The sequence below is a fragment of the Equus przewalskii genome, chromosome 15, assembly GCF_037783145.1.
Source record: "Equus przewalskii isolate Varuska chromosome 15, EquPr2, whole genome shotgun sequence".
Lineage (NCBI taxonomy): Eukaryota > Metazoa > Chordata > Mammalia > Perissodactyla > Equidae > Equus > Equus przewalskii.
In genome coordinates this window covers 43,239,400-43,257,891 of record NC_091845.1, presented here as the reverse complement: position 1 = coordinate 43,257,891, position 18,492 = coordinate 43,239,400, and the positions used below count along the sequence as shown (strand labels likewise).

Genomic DNA, 18,492 nt, shown 5'->3' with positions numbered 1-18,492 from the left:
TATGTCCAAGCTCCCCACTATCAACATCCTGCACCAGGTGATAGACTTGTTACAGTCCATGAGCTTACACAGTCACACCATTGTCACTCCAAGTCCATAGTTTACATTAGGGTTAACCCCCAGACTTGTGCTGCTCTGGGTTTAGACAAATGAATAATATGTATCCACCAGTGTAGTATCATACAGAGTCGTTCCACTGTCCTAAAAATCCTCTGTGCTCCGCCTTTTCATCCCTCTTTCCTCCCAACCCCTGATTTTTTACCGTCTCCATAGTTTTGCCTTTTCCAGAATGTCAGATAGGTGGAATTGTACAGTATATAGCCTTTTTGATTTGGCTTCTTTCACTTAGTAATACACATTTGAGTTTCTCTGTGTCTTTTCATGGCTTTGTGGGGGATCAGAATTGGCCACCCCAAAAATGTGTCTCTTTGGCTTGATTATTTTTAAGAACAAAAGACTGACAGAAACTTTGACCTTCCCTCTAACTTCCTAAAAGAATTTCAAATAGAAGGGCTTGTTCCAGGAAGGAGTTAATACCATAAGATAACCATAATATAATGTAAAATGTGTCTCTCAGGTTACATTGTCTATAGTTGGCCTATTTGCATTTCTAAGTCCATGTAAATTACCTTCCTCCCCCTTGAAGTCCCAAACCACTGCGCCCAACGTCCTCCTTTGTCTTTAGCTGAAAATGGTATTTAAGATGGCAGCTTCAGCCTTCTGGCAAGTTACTCAGTTTTTCTTGGTTTTCCCCATGTTTACATGTTATAAAGCTTTGTTTGAGTTTCTCCTGTTATTCTGTCTCATGTCAGTTTAATTCTTAAGCCAGCCAGAAGGACCCAGAGGATAGAGGAATTGTCTTCCTCCCCTACAGCTTGATAGCACATTTCTTTTCAGTGCTGAATAATACTCCGCTGTCTGGATGTACCAGTGCTTATTTACCCATTCACCTACTGAAGGACATCGTGGTTACTTCAGGTTTTAGCAATTATAGATAGAGCCGCTATAAACATCTGTGTTCAGGTTTTGTCGATATAAGTTTTCAATTCCTTTGGGTAAATACCAAGGAGGGCACTTGCTGGATCATATGGTACAAGTATGTTTAGTTTTATAAGAAGGCACCAAACTGTCTTCCAAAGTGGCTGTACCATGTTGCATTCCCACCAGCAATGAATGAGAGTTCCTCTTGTTCCACATCCTTGTTAGCATTTGGTGTTAGCAGCGGTCTGGATTTTAGCTATTCTAATAGGTGTGTAGTGGTAACTCATTGTTGTTTTAATTTGCATTTCTGTGATGACATATGAGGTGGCACATCTTTCCATATGCATATTTGCCATCTGTGTGTCTTCTTTGGTGAGATGTTTGGGCAGGATGTTTCCCGACTTTTTAATTGGGTGTCTAGCTTCTGTTGCCCACAAGGTTACAGAGAAGCTCCTCTGGAGGCAGGCAGTCCTGCTGCAGTTGCACCAGAGACCCAGCTTGACTTGTTGATTCAGGGAGAAGCAAGGGCAGCGGGGAAACTGACTGTACCGCCATCTCCTCAGGGACACAGGGTAGGACAGGAAAAGTGTACCAGTGCACAGCTGGACTGGTGCAGGGGAGGAGAAGGCTGGGAAGGACTGAGAGTGCCGAGGCAGTAGGGCAGACAGTTTGTGTTCTAGGACCCCACACTGCAGGTTAAGAAGGATCCGGGCTCTGGAGAGTGGAGACTTGGGTGGGTGGGGGGAGGGGGGGCGGTGCTGAGAAGCAAGAGAAGTTATGGCTAGGCTTGGGAGGATTTGGGGAAACAGCTACACAAATATAAAGTTCAGGGTCCCCTCCTGAAGCTGAAGAACTGGGCAGTCTCCACCAGCAGCTCCTGGGACCAGGCCTGAGCTAGCTTTTGCCGGTCTCTAAGGAAACATTCAAATCAATGATGATATTAAATGGTCCCTTCTATCCCAGCTTCTGGACCCATATATGCCTAAACCTTGTTAAACCTGGGGCTGCCATTAGCCTAGAATGATTGTGGGGCCAATGGGGGGATTCCTAACCTCAGGCCTGGACAGATGCCTTCTAGCCTTTCTCCTGCCTGAAAGACTTCACGCATGCCTCGGGAGAAGCAGTAGGTTGGTGAGAGCAGATGTCAGTCAAAAGACTGTTTCCATAGCAACATGAGGCTCTGAAGGCAAGAAACTGGGGAAGAGAGGGCCCAGGACTGGGAAAAGGGCCACAGAAATGGGAGCTTGAAAACTTACAAGACAAGCTTCCCAGTTTGACTGTTGGCCCTGGTTACCTTGAGCCATGCAGCCAGAGATGATTGCGTGTTGCAGTTTTGTGTCAAATGTAAGAACGCCTTTGGCCTGACATTGTGGAGAGACTCCCTCCTGAGCTGCAGGACTCCTACGTATTTTTTTTAAAATCCCTGTTTACCCCAATAGTACCTAAAGCTGCACTGTGCAATACAGTAGGCACTACTCACATGTGGCTATTTAAATTTAAATTTATTAAAATTAAACAGAAAGAAAAATTAAGTTCCTCAGTTGCTCTAGCCACATTTCAAGAGCTCAATGGCCACACGTGGCTAAGGACCGCAAACACTTCCATCATTGCAGAATATTCTATCAGACAGTGCTGGCCTTGAGGTTTGGCTTTCCCAGACGATATATTTCAAAAAGTTTTTGGAGGCCAATAGAGATTTGTTGACCTTTTACTTTGACAAGTAAGCACATTAAACTATTTATTATAACCATTATTTCATAGAACAAAGTATATTTCCAACACCAAAGAAATAAGCAAGCTATAATCTCAGAATAAAGTGTTTCTTCAGAAGAAAGGATAAGTTGGCATCTTTCACTGACACTTTTGCCCCCAGAGAAGCCCTAGGCTCCGAATTGACATTCTTGTGGCACTGCTATCTCCTAGGATTTTGGCCTCTTCAGTACTTGACACTGGTTGCCCTTGAGCCCTATCCTTGAAAAGGGCATCAGGAAGGCCCTACAAGGATCTTCTTGGCCTTTTGGAAGTGATGAGCCCCTCTTAGTGCATCATGAGGTCCTCATGTCAGTATGAGTTATTACTGGTACTGTTACCTTTGATCATTTAGATAAGGTATCACCTGCCTGGTTTCTCCACTGTAAAGTTACTGGTTTTCCTTTTGTAATTAATAAGTATCTAGTGGAGGAATACTTTGAGACTAGGCAAATATTGTTTTTCAGCATATTTTTGGCCACTAATTTTGACATCTTTTGATGAATCTTGACACTACCACCTATATATTAGTTTACTATGGCTGCTTAAAAAATTGTCACAAGCGTGGTGGTTTAGAAGAACAGAAATGTCATCTCTCACAGTTCTGGAAGCCAGAAGTTTGGAATCAGTTTCGTTAGGGCTGAAGTCAAGGTGTTGGCAGGGCCGCACTCCATCTGAAGACGCATTCCATTCTTAGGGAAGAATCTGTTCCTTGCTTCTTCCAACTTCTGGTGGCTGCCAGCATCCCTTGGCTTGTAGCTGCATCACTTCCATTTCTGCCTCTGTCTTCACATTGCCTTCTCTGTGTTGAGTCTCTCTCTCTCTCATAAGGAAATGTGTGATGGTTTTTGGAGCTACTTAGATAATCCAGGATTCTCTGTCTTGAAAGCCTTAATTGAATCACACCTGCAAAACCTTTACCATATAAAGTAACATTCACCTGTTCCAGGGATTAGGACCTCTCTCTTTCAAGGCTGCCATTCCGCCCATTGCAACTTAGTACTGTGGAATTTGCCAAATGGTGATTTTCTATTTCCATCATTCCTCCTACACTTGTTCATTAGAATTCTACTGCAAAGAATACCAATCCCTTCTCCCTCACTTACTGAATAGTTTATATCAATAAGAATTTTATTCTATGGGTTGCAATCCGCTACTATCATTATTTATTTTCTTGTTTCAGTTGTTCCAGATTTGGCCATTGGTAACTAGCATTCTACTATAAGGAAGATCTAGCCCTTTCCCCCACTTACGTCCTTTTGATATGCCCCCATTATTCCTTGAGCACTTCCTTTCTTTTGGGCACAAGATGTTCCAGGCTCATCTTTTTACTATCCTTGCCTCAGCCTGCAATCACATTATTGGCCTACCTGCCTAGCCCTGCTCATATGATCCATTCCTGAGAAGCAAGGGGGCAGTTCACTCACCTTTCTCAGCAAAACAGATCCTGCAGTTAACAGGACCCCCTCTCCTTAGAAAACAGTTTACAGAAGGGGAAGCAATTTTCTTAAGGCTGCTCAGCAGATCTCACATGCCGCTGTATCTTGGTCTTGGGCTTTCATTACAAGACGTGCTTCCTGGCTGGTAACTCCTAACACTTATATTGTTAAAAATATCACCTACAGTAAAAACTTCATCAGTATGATAAATTTCAAGATTTAAGAACTTTTAAAGTCTTTCATATTACTTGTTTAAATTTTACATCTTATCTATTATAGTTCTAACAACAGGTTTTATCAGTATTTTTCAAATGTGAGTGAGCACCAGAACCACTGGCAGGCTTGTTACAGAGAATGCTGGGCCCTACCCCCAAAGTTTCTGATTCAGTAGGCAAGCCCTGAGAATTTGCTTTTTAAGTTCCCAGGGGGTGCTGATGCCACTAGCCCAGGATCAACACTTTGAGAACCACTGGTCTATTGGGGAAAAAAAAACACATTAGAGAAACTCTCATTCATTTAACTATGCTAACTATGCTCTCAATATGCTAGGTACTGTTCTGGGTACTGAGGATACAGTGGTGAACAAGACCAAGTCCTTTTGCTCAAGCCTCCCACCTCTAGATATTAAGATATATTAAAAGTTACAGTAATTAAAAAAGTGTGGTGTTGGTACGAGAATAGATACAGCAATGATACAGATTAGAAAAAACCCTGGCTTACATAACGTGAGTATACATTAAAGGCAGACAGTATTGCAGAACGGCTTCAGGACTAGTCTGTGTAATAGAGAGAGCCTATTTCGGGGCTCCCTAGCCCACTCACATGAGTCACTTTCGAGTATTCTTTACACTAGGTCTTAAAATGGGAAAAGATAACTGTGGCACCAAATTCATGATACGGCTGCTCTGAAACTCATCATTTCCGATGATGTGGCTGGTGAAGGATGGGATCTTCACGAGTCCCCAGTTTTGGTTGACTTGTATTAATGAGGAAAATTGTTATTAAGCAAGGTCTTGAGGAGTTACCTGGAAACACTGATTTTACCGTGCTTCTCTCCTTTGCCTACCCCAACACTTAATAGAAATTTCTCATTCAGATGGCCTTTCAAATAAGTGAGACAGAGATGTGGTTCTAGGACAATTAATTATTCAAGAAAAAATATACCAAATAAATTCCAGATGGAAGAAAGTTTAACATATAAAAAACACAAACAAAACAAAGAACAAGAGAATACAGGTGATTCTTTATCTGATACAGAGGTTGGGAAACAGAACAATGAAAAAACCTCACAGACTACATAATTTACAAATTAGTAAGAAAAATATGATTATACTAATGGAAAATGAACAAAAAGTTAATTTTAAAAAGAAATACAAAATAGTCTGTTAACATATGATAAACAGTTAAGCCTCCTTGGTAAATCAAAGGAAATGCAATTAAATTTAATTATTAAACACCATTTTTGAGGCCAGCCTCATGGCCTAGTTGTTAAGTTCAGTGTGCTCTGCTTTGGCAACCCAGGTTTGGTTCCTGGGTGCAGACCTACACCACTTATTGGCTGCCAGGTTGTGGTGGCAACCCACATACAAAATAGAGGAAGACTGGCATGGATGTTAGCTCAGGGCGAATCTTCCTCAAGCAAAAAGAGGAAGATTGGCAACAGATGTTAGCTGAGGGCCAGTCTTCCTCACCAAAACAAAACAAAACAAAACAAACCCACTATTTTCAATACATTAAGTTCATAAAAATGAAAAGGCTGGTGCACTGTTATCATGGATGAGGTGAAGTGGGCTTTTGTAGATGGTAAATGAATAAAATGGTAAAAACCTCTCTAGAAAGCAATTTGAAAGCAAGCATCAAAAGCTTTAAAAATATTCAAATACTTTGATCCAGCAATTCTACCACCAGTGATTCATTCTAAGGAAATCATCAGAAAACACTTGGAGGTTTCTGTACAAGCACATTTGACCAGTGTATCACCTAGGCTGCATGTAACAGAAACCTGACAAAGACTTAAATAAGAGGGTGTGGATTCTTCTCATGTATCAAGAAGTCTAGAGGCTAGCAGTCCAAGGCTGGTTCGGCAGCTCCTCGAGGCATGCCATCAGGAGCCAAGCTCCTTGAATCTTTCCACTGTAACACCCAGACAAAGCGGCTGCCTTCCTTATGCCCAAAAATGGCTCCAGTACTCCCAGGTTTCATGTCTGTCCTCCAGGCAAGATGAAGAGAGGACAAAGGCTCATTCTTGCCAAATCTGTCCTTTTGTATCAAAAAACCTAGTAGCTTCATTAAGCAGATTTCCACTTCTTTCTCTCTTTTTCTTTACAGTGTTACCAACTATAGTCACCATGTTATACACTAGATCCTCACTTGTACAAGCTCCACTTGTCTCTCTCGTCAGAGCTCTCACACGGCTACCCTTAGCAGGAGCTGGGGAGGTATTCCTAACTAGCACATTGTCGTCTCTCCCATCAAAGTGAGGAAGGATACAACAGGGGATCTGTTTAATTACAAAATCCTCTGTAGCTATTAATGTTAGGTTTTTGAATTTTACTGACCTGGAAAAAGGCTCACAATATAATGTCAAGTGAGAAGCAGGACAGAGAACATACACAATACAATCTCAATTTTGTTTAAAAAAATATAATTTACATAACATACACACCCCACACATGGGAAATAACAAAATGTTAATAGTTAATGTCTACAGAGTTAGCATTTCAAGTCAAAGGGGTACTGATGGATGGACATAGTTTTATCTTACTAAATTTTTTTCTGCATTTTCTAAAATGAACTTGTATTATTTTTATAGTAGAAGAAAATGTTATTTTAAAAAACACCCCATAAACTTTTAAAGAAGACTAAGTCCAAAACGTTGACACTTATTCATTTTCATCTTCGTTGTTGAAAGAAAGGAGGCTGTTGTTTTTGACTTGCTTTTGTGAGTTCTTTTTAACGGAGTCCTGCTTACGTATTTCATCTTTATTTGTCTTCTTCTTTTTTGAGCTTGCTGTTAAACCTGAGTATTTTTCATCTGAGGAGCGCTTGACTGGTTTTCGATACATGATTCTTCCATCAGCTGAAGCTGGTTCTTCATCTGCAGCAAAAACAAAGATAAAGAACTTTCTTCTCTCCCCATTATTCTGCCTTTATTGGAGAGTCAAACTGCAAGAAAATCTCATACCGTATTTAAGGATGTTCTTGAATCAATTCAGTCTGGTCTTCTCCACTGCGTCTAGCTTTATGCCCACAAGACATGCAGTCACTTCATAAAAACTCACTTACTGAAGTACTCCATTACATTGCCAGTCCCAATGAATTAAAATCAGCCTGTATTTTTAAGTATTTTGAAAAGCGATTGTTTGGAACTCCAGCACTTTCCCCTAAAGCTATGTAATAAATATTTAGGAAGAATGAAAAATATACTATATGGCAAACTACACTTCAGGCAGTAATAAATAGACCTCTTTTGACAAGTCTGGAACCATAAGCACTTATATTTTTTTAAAACAGAATGTTTTTACTGAAATTCACACTTAATCCTCATAACAACCCAATAAGGTAGGCACAATTATCATTCCCATTTTACTGATGAGGTGACTGAGGCTGAGAAATTAAATAACTTGTTCCAGGTCACATATCTGGTTAAGCGTTAAAGCCAAAGTTTGACCCTGGGACTGTCTCCTTCAAGCATACCATACTGTACATAAAATAATTTCAGGGCCGGCCCGGTGGTGCAGCGGTTAAGTGTACATGTTCCACTTTGGTGGCCCAGGGTTCGCTGGTTCAGATTCTGGGTGTGGGCATGGTACCACCTGGCAAGCCATGCTGTGATAGGCATCCCACATATAAAGAGAGGAAGATGGGCATGGATGTTAGCTCAGGGCCAGTCTTCCTCAGCAAAAAGAGGAGGACTGGTAGCAGTTAGCTCAGGGCTAATCTTCTTCTTCAAAAAAAAGTTCACACTCTAGGCTCCTTAAATTGTTAGAAAAACCAGATTACTTTCAGACATACCTGCTTTGGCAGCCTTTATTTCTGCTTTAATTTTCATGACTTCTTCAGCTGACAGATCTCCCTTTTTTAAAACCACCACTTGAGGCTGTTCATCTTCTTTGTCACTGTGATCACCATCTTCATCCGGGAGCTGAAGCTGGATCCTCTAGGGGAAAACACAAGTCACGTGTAGGTAGCTGACCTTGAACCAAAACAAATACAACCACTGTCTCTGAGAAACTGTAATTACTCAAGTGAGAAGGGTAACTTTATTGACTAAATGTGTTTGGCAATGAATTTTCAAGTAACTCTTAAGAGCCTAACCTCACTGCACCAGGGAAGAGGTCTACCTGCCAGTTACCCTGGAATGCCTGTCCCGTGGGATTGATTTCCATTTCAGCAGGACCCAGCTGCAGTTCCCAGTGTCAGGGGCCCTCTCTTGCGGCAGTGCCGGCACTCCCAGCCTACTCAGGGCAGAGCCGAACCACATCGGTTCTCTCTGCAGGTCATCAACCCTTCTCACTTCCCTCTCAAAGAGCGACAAACATAGTCCACCACCACATACAGAAAGCAGCAGTGAAAGGGACCTTTTCTCCCACCTCTGCTCATCTCTCCTCCCTTCCAAGAGCTTGTTTGGTGGGTTTCCTATCAGCTGTTTTCTAAGTGTATGAAAATAAAGAGGTATATAAAATATTTTGTATACTAACAGATAGTGTACATACTACTACATGACTTGCTTTCTTTTCTTTTTAAATTATGAAATTTCCCAAACATAAAAAAGTACAGAGAATAACATAACAGAAACCATGTACTCACTATACACATGTAACAAATGGTAACATTTGGCCAGTTGATTCAGATTTTTAAAAATGTCAGCCACCATAAAAGCCTCACTCCCCTACCTTTATTACTAAAAAATATATTTGCACAATTCCTTGAAATACATATGGAATTATCTACTTTTAAAAATTGCTGTCTAGTATTTAATTATGTAGATGGTCATCTCATGGTTTATTTGACCAGTATGTTGTAAATAAAAATTTTGTTGTTTCTAGTTTTTTTCTACTATGATAAAAATTTTGCACGTTTTTGTTCACTTCTGTGATCTTACATGTAAGATAAATTCCTAGAAGTGGAATCGCTGGGGTGAAAGGCCCGCACACCCATCACACGCTATTCAAACAGCTTGTTAGTCCTCTTCTCACAGAACCTTCCTTGTCTCCCAAACAGGAAACAAAGCCCTGCAGGATCTGGCGTCCGCCCACAGCCACAGCTTGTCCTTCGCTGTGCTCATGGCCTCTGGATTCCAGCCAGGTTTGAGGACTGCAGATCATGAACGTATTAGCTCCTTTGCCTCCTCCGCCTCTGAACAAGTACCCAGTGCCTAAAAAGCCCCACTGACCCTGGCCAGCTCCTACTCAAGCTGCCTTCTAGACTTAGATCTTTCAGAAGTGCTTTCCTGATCTCACCTCCTCTTATTGCTCACACTGTGTCTAGCTCATAGGTAGCATGTACCACACTGCATTATCAATGTTTTTCTCTCTGACTCCAGTATGAAAGCTCCTTTGAGAGAGGTACTGTGTGTTTCATCTCCGTATCTAGAGGCACAGGGCCTGGCAAATAGCAGGGACTCAAGAAATATTTGTTGATCTGCTCACGAATGACCAATAGGATGAAAAATGATGAACTACCTGAAGCCCCGGCAAGTTACTCACAGGCACATTCATCCATTCTGTCTACATCCCAAGTCTGCTCAATCGCTTGACAAGTACATTTCTCTTTAATCATAGCCATGTTAGTTCAGATTATTCATTATTTTTGCCTATTTTTTCTGAAAGTTTCCAATAAATTACCACAAACAAGTAGGTAATTATTAAGTACTTTTAGCCAAGGAAATGGGAAAGTCAGATAAAATCATTCCTGGTGTTCATTAGATTGAGAATCATTAATTCTGACTCTCTTCTCTTACTGTTTACACAACTGGCTGGAAAACAAGAGAAAGTCTAAGGAACGGTGGCAGCAGCCACTGAGGACTGCTCAAAGCCACTCCTGAATTAACTCTCAAGAAGGTGAATAAGATGATTTAGTTCAATTATATGCTTTCCCATGAAACTCTTCTTTTTGTTAACATATCACTAGAATGATGATTATATGCCAAACTAAGAATGAAGGTGGCTTCACAAATACAGAAGCATGGGGTATCTCTCTATGGAAGAGTCTCGTTTAAATAAGCCCAAATCACTGATATTAATTGGGAAGCTTTCCCGCCCCAGAGTTCTCCTAAGATAGCATTCCAAGCTATAATCTTCAAGGTGTTAACTATGTACACGTGATCATCACTAGGACCTCAAACAAACTATAAAATTAGGTCTTATATTCTTCTCATTGCTGAATCCATGTCCCTTTTCCAAACCTTATCCTCTTTGTCATCAACACCATTTTTGTCCTAGGGATCAGTCATTGCCTGATCGTGTTATCTCTAACCAAAAATGACTCTTTGCTGCCTACTGAATAGTCCACATGGCCTCACTTCAATCACCTCTACATACAGTCCATGACTCACCATCTCTACACCTTTACCCATGCCATTCCTTCCATCTCTACCTGCTGAACTGCCCATGCTCAAGATTCAGTCTAAATATCCCCTCCTTCATGAAGCCTTGCCTGATGACAAGCACAGTCATCTAACCAATCTAACTAGTCACCCAGTACTTGGTGCCAGGCACTGTGCTAGGGGCTGGGAAAATACAGAGGAATTAAGATATTAACTTAGAGAGTTCGATTTAGTGGTGGAGAGACAAAGGAGAGCCAGTAGCTGCAATGCAAAATAATGAGCATTACAGATAAGACATGGACAAAGTGAAGAGAAGAACAGAAGAGGAGTAACTGGGAGAGCATCAAAGAGCTTCAGAGACGTGATGACTTTCGCAGGCAGAGACGAGGCAGGCAAGAAGGTGTTAAAGAATACGGCATTTTGGAGATCCATCTCCTTGTCCTTTCAGTGCCTGGCACAGTGCCTGGGTTTAGCACAGAGTCACTGGATTGAGTAATTTCACACAAGTCAGTCTTGTCTCCTCTAAGCTCTAAGTGACTTGAAGGGTGAGTCTTAGGGCCAAGTGCTAGACACAAAGTCCTAAATAAATTCTCTATTTCTCCAGACATCCCCTTAGCATAACAGTCTCTTCCTACTGAAAGAAGCCGGGCAGGTTTTGGTGTGAACCAGTTAAGGTCGAAGCCTGGGAGGGCTCATAGATTGGCTCCCTCTGAAATCCATCCCTAAACTATTCATGTGTGGCTCTTTCCTGAAACTCCTCCTCTTCTACTCAGATCCAAGATGTTCAAGGCTTTTGCTTTTTAAAAAAATATGCCTACTTTTTTTGGCAACAACAAAGCACAGGAACAGATCCAGGGCATTCCTCCGAAGATTCCTCCAGACTCTAGGACATCACGTCATTTGATGGAGCGGCCCCAGTTTCTTTATCCGGAAAACGGGACGACGCTACCACTCACTCTGCTAACTACAGATTTTAGGATAACCAAGTGAGAAAGAAGACACAAGAAAGTGATCTTTCTTAACCATCTTATCAAGGACGAGGCGCTCTACCTGCGTCGGGTCATTTTCAAGAACACAGTAGCACTCTGAAAACGACAAAAAAAACTTCCTGGGCGCAAGAGACTGTAATTGTTTGAAGAGCACCCGCTTGGGGTCCGAGGTCCACCCGTATCGGGGGCTGGGCGCAGGTGATCCGTCAGCACCTGGCCTCCAAGGAGGGGCAGAAGCCGGAAGTGGCGGGGCGGGCGGAGTTTCTGATGCAACGCGACCGGCCTGGGCTCACCTTGGTCTCGACGGTGGGCCCTTCCCTGTAGCCGACCCTCTCCTTGAAGCGAGCCAGGAACGCCGGCTCGGCTGGCCGCACGTACGACACCTGGTTCCGCTTGCTCATGGCTGCTCCGGGGCAAAACAAGCTCCCCGGACCGCCTAGACAATGTACAGAAGTGACGGCGCCGACTTGTGACGTCACGTAGCCCCCGCCCCCTGGCGCGAGGCCGGGCAACATGGCGGCCTCCGTGCTGGCGTCAACGTCCCAGCCGAGCGCCAAATTCAAATTCGCGGCCATCTTGAGCGAGTGGAAACCAGGTACGCTGCGCGGCTGGAGGTTAGGGCGTCGGCTGCGTTGGTCTCGGGATCGAGGTTTGGGGGTGCCATGGCGCCTGGCTGCAAAAGTAAGTAAGGAGCCTCGGCTTCGTGACCCGGTCCCTGCCCACAAATACAAGTGTGGAAGAACGGCCGTCCTGGCCGGCCGCAGGGGTCCCTCCTGAGCGTGAAGCGCAGGAGCGGACTAGCGGCCGCGGGCGCTGGGAATCTCCGTCCCTCAAAGACAACACGCCGACGGAACGGCTCTCTTTTCCGTCTGTCTGGGCGCACGCTCCGAGCCAGGCCCAGTTCCGGGCGCTTGGGTCAAGCAGTGAACCAGAAACGAGGGCCCTCCTCCAGGAGCCTCGCCCCCAGCCACCTGCGCCTTCTTCCCTCAGCCTCGGTCCTGCCGTTTCGTCGCCAGCCTCTTCCCGTGTCCCGCCGGGGCTGCCTGTCTCCCGCTCCTGCGTGTTTCCACCTTACGACCTTCGCGAAGGGGGCGCTTCACGATCCAAGCACGGCTTTCACTTCGGGAGGGCCCGCTGTAGACTCTGCTCAGATAAGGGGCGTTTAAAGCACAGGATCCAGCCGTTCTTTATATGCTCACAATCCCTGTTTTCTCAAGGAGACCCGTTCCATTTCTTTTTTCAGGGAGGGGAGCCCTGTCATTTTTGCTTTTGATAAACCTTTCAATTTTTACTACTTTCTTGGTCCTCTGCTGTTCCTGTGTATCCTGTGTACTGTTCTACTGTACCTCAGTACAGAAAGCTGACAATCTCTGACATTGTCTAATCCTTTAAGGAGTTTAGTTTTTTAAAGCTGATTTTGAGCTGATTTGATGGATCTCAGTGAATGATATGAATGGCAATGAGAAGGAGCCTATGTGAGAAGATTGAAGAAAGTGTGAACTTTTTAGTATTGACCTTTTCAACAATGTTAATGCTTCTTTTTTTAAAAAAATTTTTTTTATTGAGTTAATGATAGGTTACAATCTTGTGAAATTTCAGTTGTACGTTATTGTCAGTCGTGTTGTAGGTGCACCCCTTCACCCTTTGTGCCCTCCCCCTACCCGTTTCCCCTGGTAGTCACTAATCTGTTCTCTTTGTCTACTTGTTTAAATTCCTCATATGAGTAGAGTCATACAGAGATTGTCCTTCTCTATGTGGCTTATTTCACTTAGCATAATTCCCTCAAGGTCCATCCATGTTGTTGCGAATGGGACGATTTTATTCTTTTTTACTGCTGAGTAGTATTCCATTGTGTATACATACCATGTCTTCTTTAACCAGTCATCAGTTGATGGGCACTTAGGTTGCTTTCATGTCTTCACTACTGTAAATAATGCTGCAATGAACATAGGGGTGCATGGGACTTTTGGAATTGCTGACTTCAAGTTCTTTGGATAGATACCCAGTAGTGGGATGGCTGGGTCATATGGTATTTCTATTTTTAATTTTTTGAGAAATCTCCATACTGTTTTCCATAGTGGCTGCACCAGTTTGCATTCCCACCAACAGTGTATGAGGGTTCCTTTTTCTCCACAACCTCTCCAACATTTATTTTTAGTTTTGGTTATTTTTGTCATTCTAACGGGTGTAAGGTGCTATCTTAGTGTAGTTTTGATTTGCATTTCCCTGATGATCAGTGATGATGGACATCTTTTCGGGTGCCTATTGGCCATCCATATTTCTTCTTTGGAGAAATGTCTGCTCATGTCTCCTGCCCATTTTTTGATTGGGTTGTTTGATTTTTTTGTTGTTGAGTTGTGTGAGTTCTTTATATATTATGGATATTAAGCGTTTGTCAGATATATGACTTGCAAATATCTTTTCCCAGGTAGTGGGTTGTTTTCTTGTTTCAATCCTGTTTTCCCTTGCCTTGAAGAAGCTCTTTAGTCTGATGAAGTCCCATTTGTTTATTCTTTCTATTGTTTCCCTTGTCTGAGGAGACATGGTGTCTGAAAAGATCCTTTTAATACTGATGTCAAACAGTGTACTGCCTACATTTTCTTCTAGAAGCTTTATGGTTTCAGGTCTTACCTTTAGGTCTTTGATCCATTTTGAGTTTATTTTTGTGAATGGTGAAAAAGAATGGTCAATTTTCGTTCTTTTACATGTGGCTTTCCAGTGTCCCCAGCCCCATTTGTTGAAAAAATATTCTTTTCTCCATTGTATGCCCTCAGCTCCTTTGTCAAAGATTAGCTGTCCATAGATGTGTGGTTTTATTTCTGGGCTTTCAATTCTGATCCATTGATCTGTGCATCTGTTTTTGTACCAGTACCATGCTGTTTTGATTACTGTAGCTTTGTAGTATGCTTTGAAGTCAGGGATTGTGATGCCTCTAGCTTTGTTCTTCTTTCTCAGGATTGCTTTAGCAATTCGGGGTCTTTTGTTGCCCCATATGAATTTTAGGATTCTTTGTTCTATTTCTGTAAAGAATGTCATTGGGATTCTGATTGGGATAGCGTCGAATCTCTAGATTACTTTAGGTAGTATGGACATTTTAACTATGTTTATTCTTCCAATCCATGTGTGTGGAATGTCTTTCCATCTCTTTATGTCGTCATCAATTTCTTCAAGAAAGTCTGGTAGTTTTCGTTGTATAGATCTTTCACTTCCTTGGTTAAATTTATCCCAAGGTGTTTTATTCTTTTTGTTGCGATTATGAATGGTATTGTGTTTTTGAGTTCTTCTGTTAGTTCATTGTTAGCGTATAGAAACGCTACTGATTTATATATGTTGATTTTATACCCTGCAACTTTGCTGTAGCTGTTGATTGTTTCTAATAGTTTTCCCATGGATTCTTTGGGGTTTTCTATATATAAGATCATGTCGTCTGCAAACAGCAAGAGTTTTACTTCTTCATTGACTATTTAGATTCCTTTTATTTCCTTTTCCTGCCGAATTGCTTTGGCCAACACCTCCAGTACTATGTTGAATAAGAGTGGTGAAAGTGGGCACCCTTGTCTTGTTCCTGTTCTCAGAGGGATGGGTTTCAGTTTTTGTCCGTTGAGTATGATGTTGGCTGTGGGTTTGTCATATATGGCCTTTATTATGTTGAGATACTTTCCTTCTATACCCATTCTGTTGAGGGTGTTTATCATAAATGGATGTTGGATCTTGTCGAATGCTTTCTCTGCATCTATTGAGATGATCATGTGGTTTTTGTTTCTCATTTTGTTAATGTAGTGAATCATGTTGATTGACTTGCAGATGTTGAACCATCCCTGTGTCCCTGGTATAAATCCCACTTGATCATGGTGTGTAATCTTTTTGATGTATTGCTGTATTCGGTTTGCCAGAATTTTGTTGAGGATTTTTGCATCTATGTTCATCGGTAATATTGGCCTGTAGTTTTCCTTCTTTGTGTTGTCCTTGTCAGGTTTGGGGATCAGAGTGATGTTGGCTTCATAGAATGTGTTAGAGAGTGCTCCATCTTCCTCGATTTTCTGGAATAGTTTGCGAAGGATAGGTATTAAATCTTCTTTGAATGTTTGGTAGAATTCTCCAGAGAAGCCATCTGGTCCTGGACTCTTATTTTTGGGGAGGTTTTTGATTACTGTTTCTATTTCTTTACTTGTGATTGGTCTATTCAGATTCTCTATTTCTTCCTGATTCAGTTTGGGGAGGTTGTAAGAGTCTAGGAATTTATCCATTTTTTCTAGGTTGTTCAATTTGTTGGCATATAGTTTTTTATAGTATTCTCTTATGATCCTTTATATTTCTTTGGTATCTGTTGTGATTTCTCCTCTCTTGTTTCTAATTTTATTTATTTGAGACTTCTCTGTTTTTCTTAGTGAGTCTGGCTAAGGGTTTATCGATTTTGTTAATTTTTTCGAAGAACCAACTCTTTGTTTCATTGATCCTTTCTACTGTCTTTTTTGTTTCAATATCATTTATTTCTGCTCTAGTTTTTATTATTTCCCTCCTTCTACTGACTTTGGGCTTTGTTTGTTCTTCTTTATCTAATTCTGTTAGGTGTCATTTGAGGTTGTTTATGTGAGATTTTTCTTGCTTATTGAGGTGAGCCTGTATTGCAATGAATTTCCCTCTTAGGACTGCTTTTGCTGTGTCCCAAATGAGTTGGTATGGCGTGGTTTCATTTTCATTTGTCTCCAGATAATATTTGATTTCTTCTTTAATTTCTTCAATAATCCATTGTTTGTTCAGTAGCATGTTGTTTAGTCTCCACATTTTTGCCCCTTTCCCAGCTTTATTCTTGTAGTTGATTTCTAGTTTCATAGCATTATCATCTGAAAAGATGCTCGATATTATTTCCACCCTCTTGAATTTATTGATGCTTGCTTTGTTTCCCAAGATATGGTCTATCCTTGAGAATGTTCCATGCGTGCTTGAGAAGAATGTGTAACCTGCTGTTTTTGGATGAAGTGTTCTATATGTATCTATTAAGTCCATCTGGTCTAATTTTTCATTTAATTCTATAATTTCCTTGTTGATTTTCCTGTCTGGATGATTTATCCATTGGTGTTAATGGGGTGTTGAGGTCCCCTACTATTATTGTATTGTTGTTGATGTCTCCTTTTAGTTTTGTTAATAGTTGCTTTACAAATTTTGGTGCTCCTGTGTTGGGTGCGTATATATTTATAAGTGTTATGTCATCTTGATGGAGAGTCCCTTTTAGCATTATATATTGCCCCTCTTTGTCTGTCTTTATCTGTTTTGCTTTGAAGTCTACTTTGTCTGATATAAGTATGGCAACACCTGCTTTCTTTTGTTCATTATTAGCTTGGAGTATTGTTCTCCATCCCTTCACTCTGAGTCTGTGTTTGTCTGTGGGGCTGAGGTGTGTTTCCTGGAGGCAGCATATTGTTGGGTCTTGTTCTTTGATCCATCTTGCCACTCTGTGTCTTTTGATTGGAGAGTTCAATCCGTTTACATTTAGAGTGATTATTGAAACGTGGGGGCCTACCACTGCCATTTTATCACTTGTTTTCCAGTTCTCTTGCATTTCCTTTGTTTCTCGTCCCATGATTTTTGGATTCCTAATTCAGGTAGGTAAATTTCTGTATTGACTTTCTTCTTGTTTGTAATTTGTGTCTTTATTCTTGTTATTTGTTTAATGGTTACCAGCTGGTTTGTATAACACATCTCATAGATGAGATAGTTCTTTTTCTGATAGCCTCTTATTTCCTTAAATTAAAACATTCCATCCCTTTTCTCTTCCCCTTCTCGGTTGTTATTGTCAGATTTATTTTTTTCCTCTTCCTTCTTGAGTTGTGAGTTTGTGGTTAAAATGCCAGGATTATATTTATTCTTGGTGTTTCCCTTCCTTTTATCTTTAATGTTTTATTTAACTTTTGCTAACCTGTTCTGATGGAGAGCTGCTACTTTTTGTTATTGTCCTTCTACTTATCTCCTTTGTTCTAGGTTTTGTAACCCCTGTCCTTTTTTTGATTTTTCGGGTATGAGGGTCTTCCTGAGCATTTCTTGAAGAGGAGGTCTTATGGCAATGAACTCCCTTAACTTGTTTATCTGGGAAAGTTTTTATTTCTCCATCGTATTTGAAGGATATTGTCGCTGGGTAGAGTATTCCTGGCTGCAGGTGTTTGTCCTTCAGAGTTTTAAATATATCATTCCATTCTCTTCTAGCCTGTAAGGTATCTGCTGAGGAATTTGCTGGGGGTTCCTTTGTAGATTATTTTCTTTGTCGTTGACTTTTGCTAGCTTCACTACTATATGCCTTGGGGTTGGTCTTCTTACACTGATAAAGTTTGGAGATCTATTGGCTTCTGTCACATGAAGTTCCATCTCTCTCCCCAGGTTTGGAAAGTTCGCAGCTATTATTTCTTTGAACAGACTTTCTGCCTCCTTCTCCTTCTCTTCTCTCTCGGGTATACCTATAATCCTTATGTTCCATCTCCTAATTGAGTCGGATAATTCTCGGAGAGTTTCTTCATTTCTTTTTATTCTTAGTTCTCTCTCCTCCTCTGCCTGCAGCATTTCTATATTCCTGTCCTCCAAATTGCTAATTCTGTCCTCCATATTATTGACTCTACTGTTCAGAGAGTCCAGATTTTTCTTAATCTCCTCCATTGTGTTCTTCATCCCCAGTATTTCTGATTGGTTCTTCTTTATAGTATCAAACTCTTTTCTGACAAAGCTCCTGAACTCGTTGAGCTGTCTATCTGAATTCTCTTTTAACTGGCTGAGTTTTTAAATAATGGCTGTTTTGAAT

General features: G+C 41.4%; 2 protein-coding genes across 4 annotated transcripts in view; one reads left to right on the top strand and one right to left on the bottom strand.

The window, feature by feature from the left end:
* Positions 1–5,293: 5,293 nt before the first annotated feature.
* KIAA1143 (KIAA1143 ortholog) lies at positions 5,294–12,280 on the bottom strand. The gene is made up of 3 exons (XM_008541079.2): positions 11,999–12,280; positions 8,184–8,328; positions 5,294–7,266 (listed from the first exon to the last, which is right to left on the bottom strand). The coding sequence occupies exons 1-3, from the start codon at positions 12,278–12,280 to the stop codon at positions 7,052–7,054; spliced, it is 642 nt and encodes a 213-aa protein (XP_008539301.1). The 3' UTR covers positions 5,294–7,051.
* KIF15 (kinesin family member 15) overlaps positions 9,393–18,492 on the top strand; it is a 61,192-nt gene continuing 52,092 nt past the window's right edge. The window contains exon 1 of one of the 3 annotated variants that reach the window (XM_070575642.1): positions 9,393–10,231. Coding sequence is in view for 1 of the 3 variants with exons in the window: in XM_070575641.1 (XP_070431742.1) it covers positions 12,368–12,386 (19 nt within the window). In the remaining 2 variants the exon portion in view is untranslated. Of the gene's footprint in view, positions 10,232–12,196; positions 12,387–17,290; positions 17,309–18,492 lie in introns of those variants that run through there. The other 2 variants (XM_070575641.1, XM_070575643.1) reach the window with 2 other exon arrangements.

Excerpts from the sequence above, each read along its gene's own strand:
- KIAA1143 (XM_008541079.2), bottom strand. The coding sequence starts at position 12,280 with ATGGCCGCGAATTTGAATTTGGCGCTCGGCTGGGACGTTGACGCCAGC. Across the intron at positions 8,329-11,998 it reads GGCCCACCGTCGAGACCAAG|AGGATCCAGCTTCAGCTCCC; the intron begins GTGAGCCCAGGC and ends GTTTTCCCCTAG. Across the intron at positions 7,267-8,183 it reads AATAAAGGCTGCCAAAGCAG|ATGAAGAACCAGCTTCAGCT; the intron begins GTATGTCTGAAA and ends TTTTTGCTGCAG.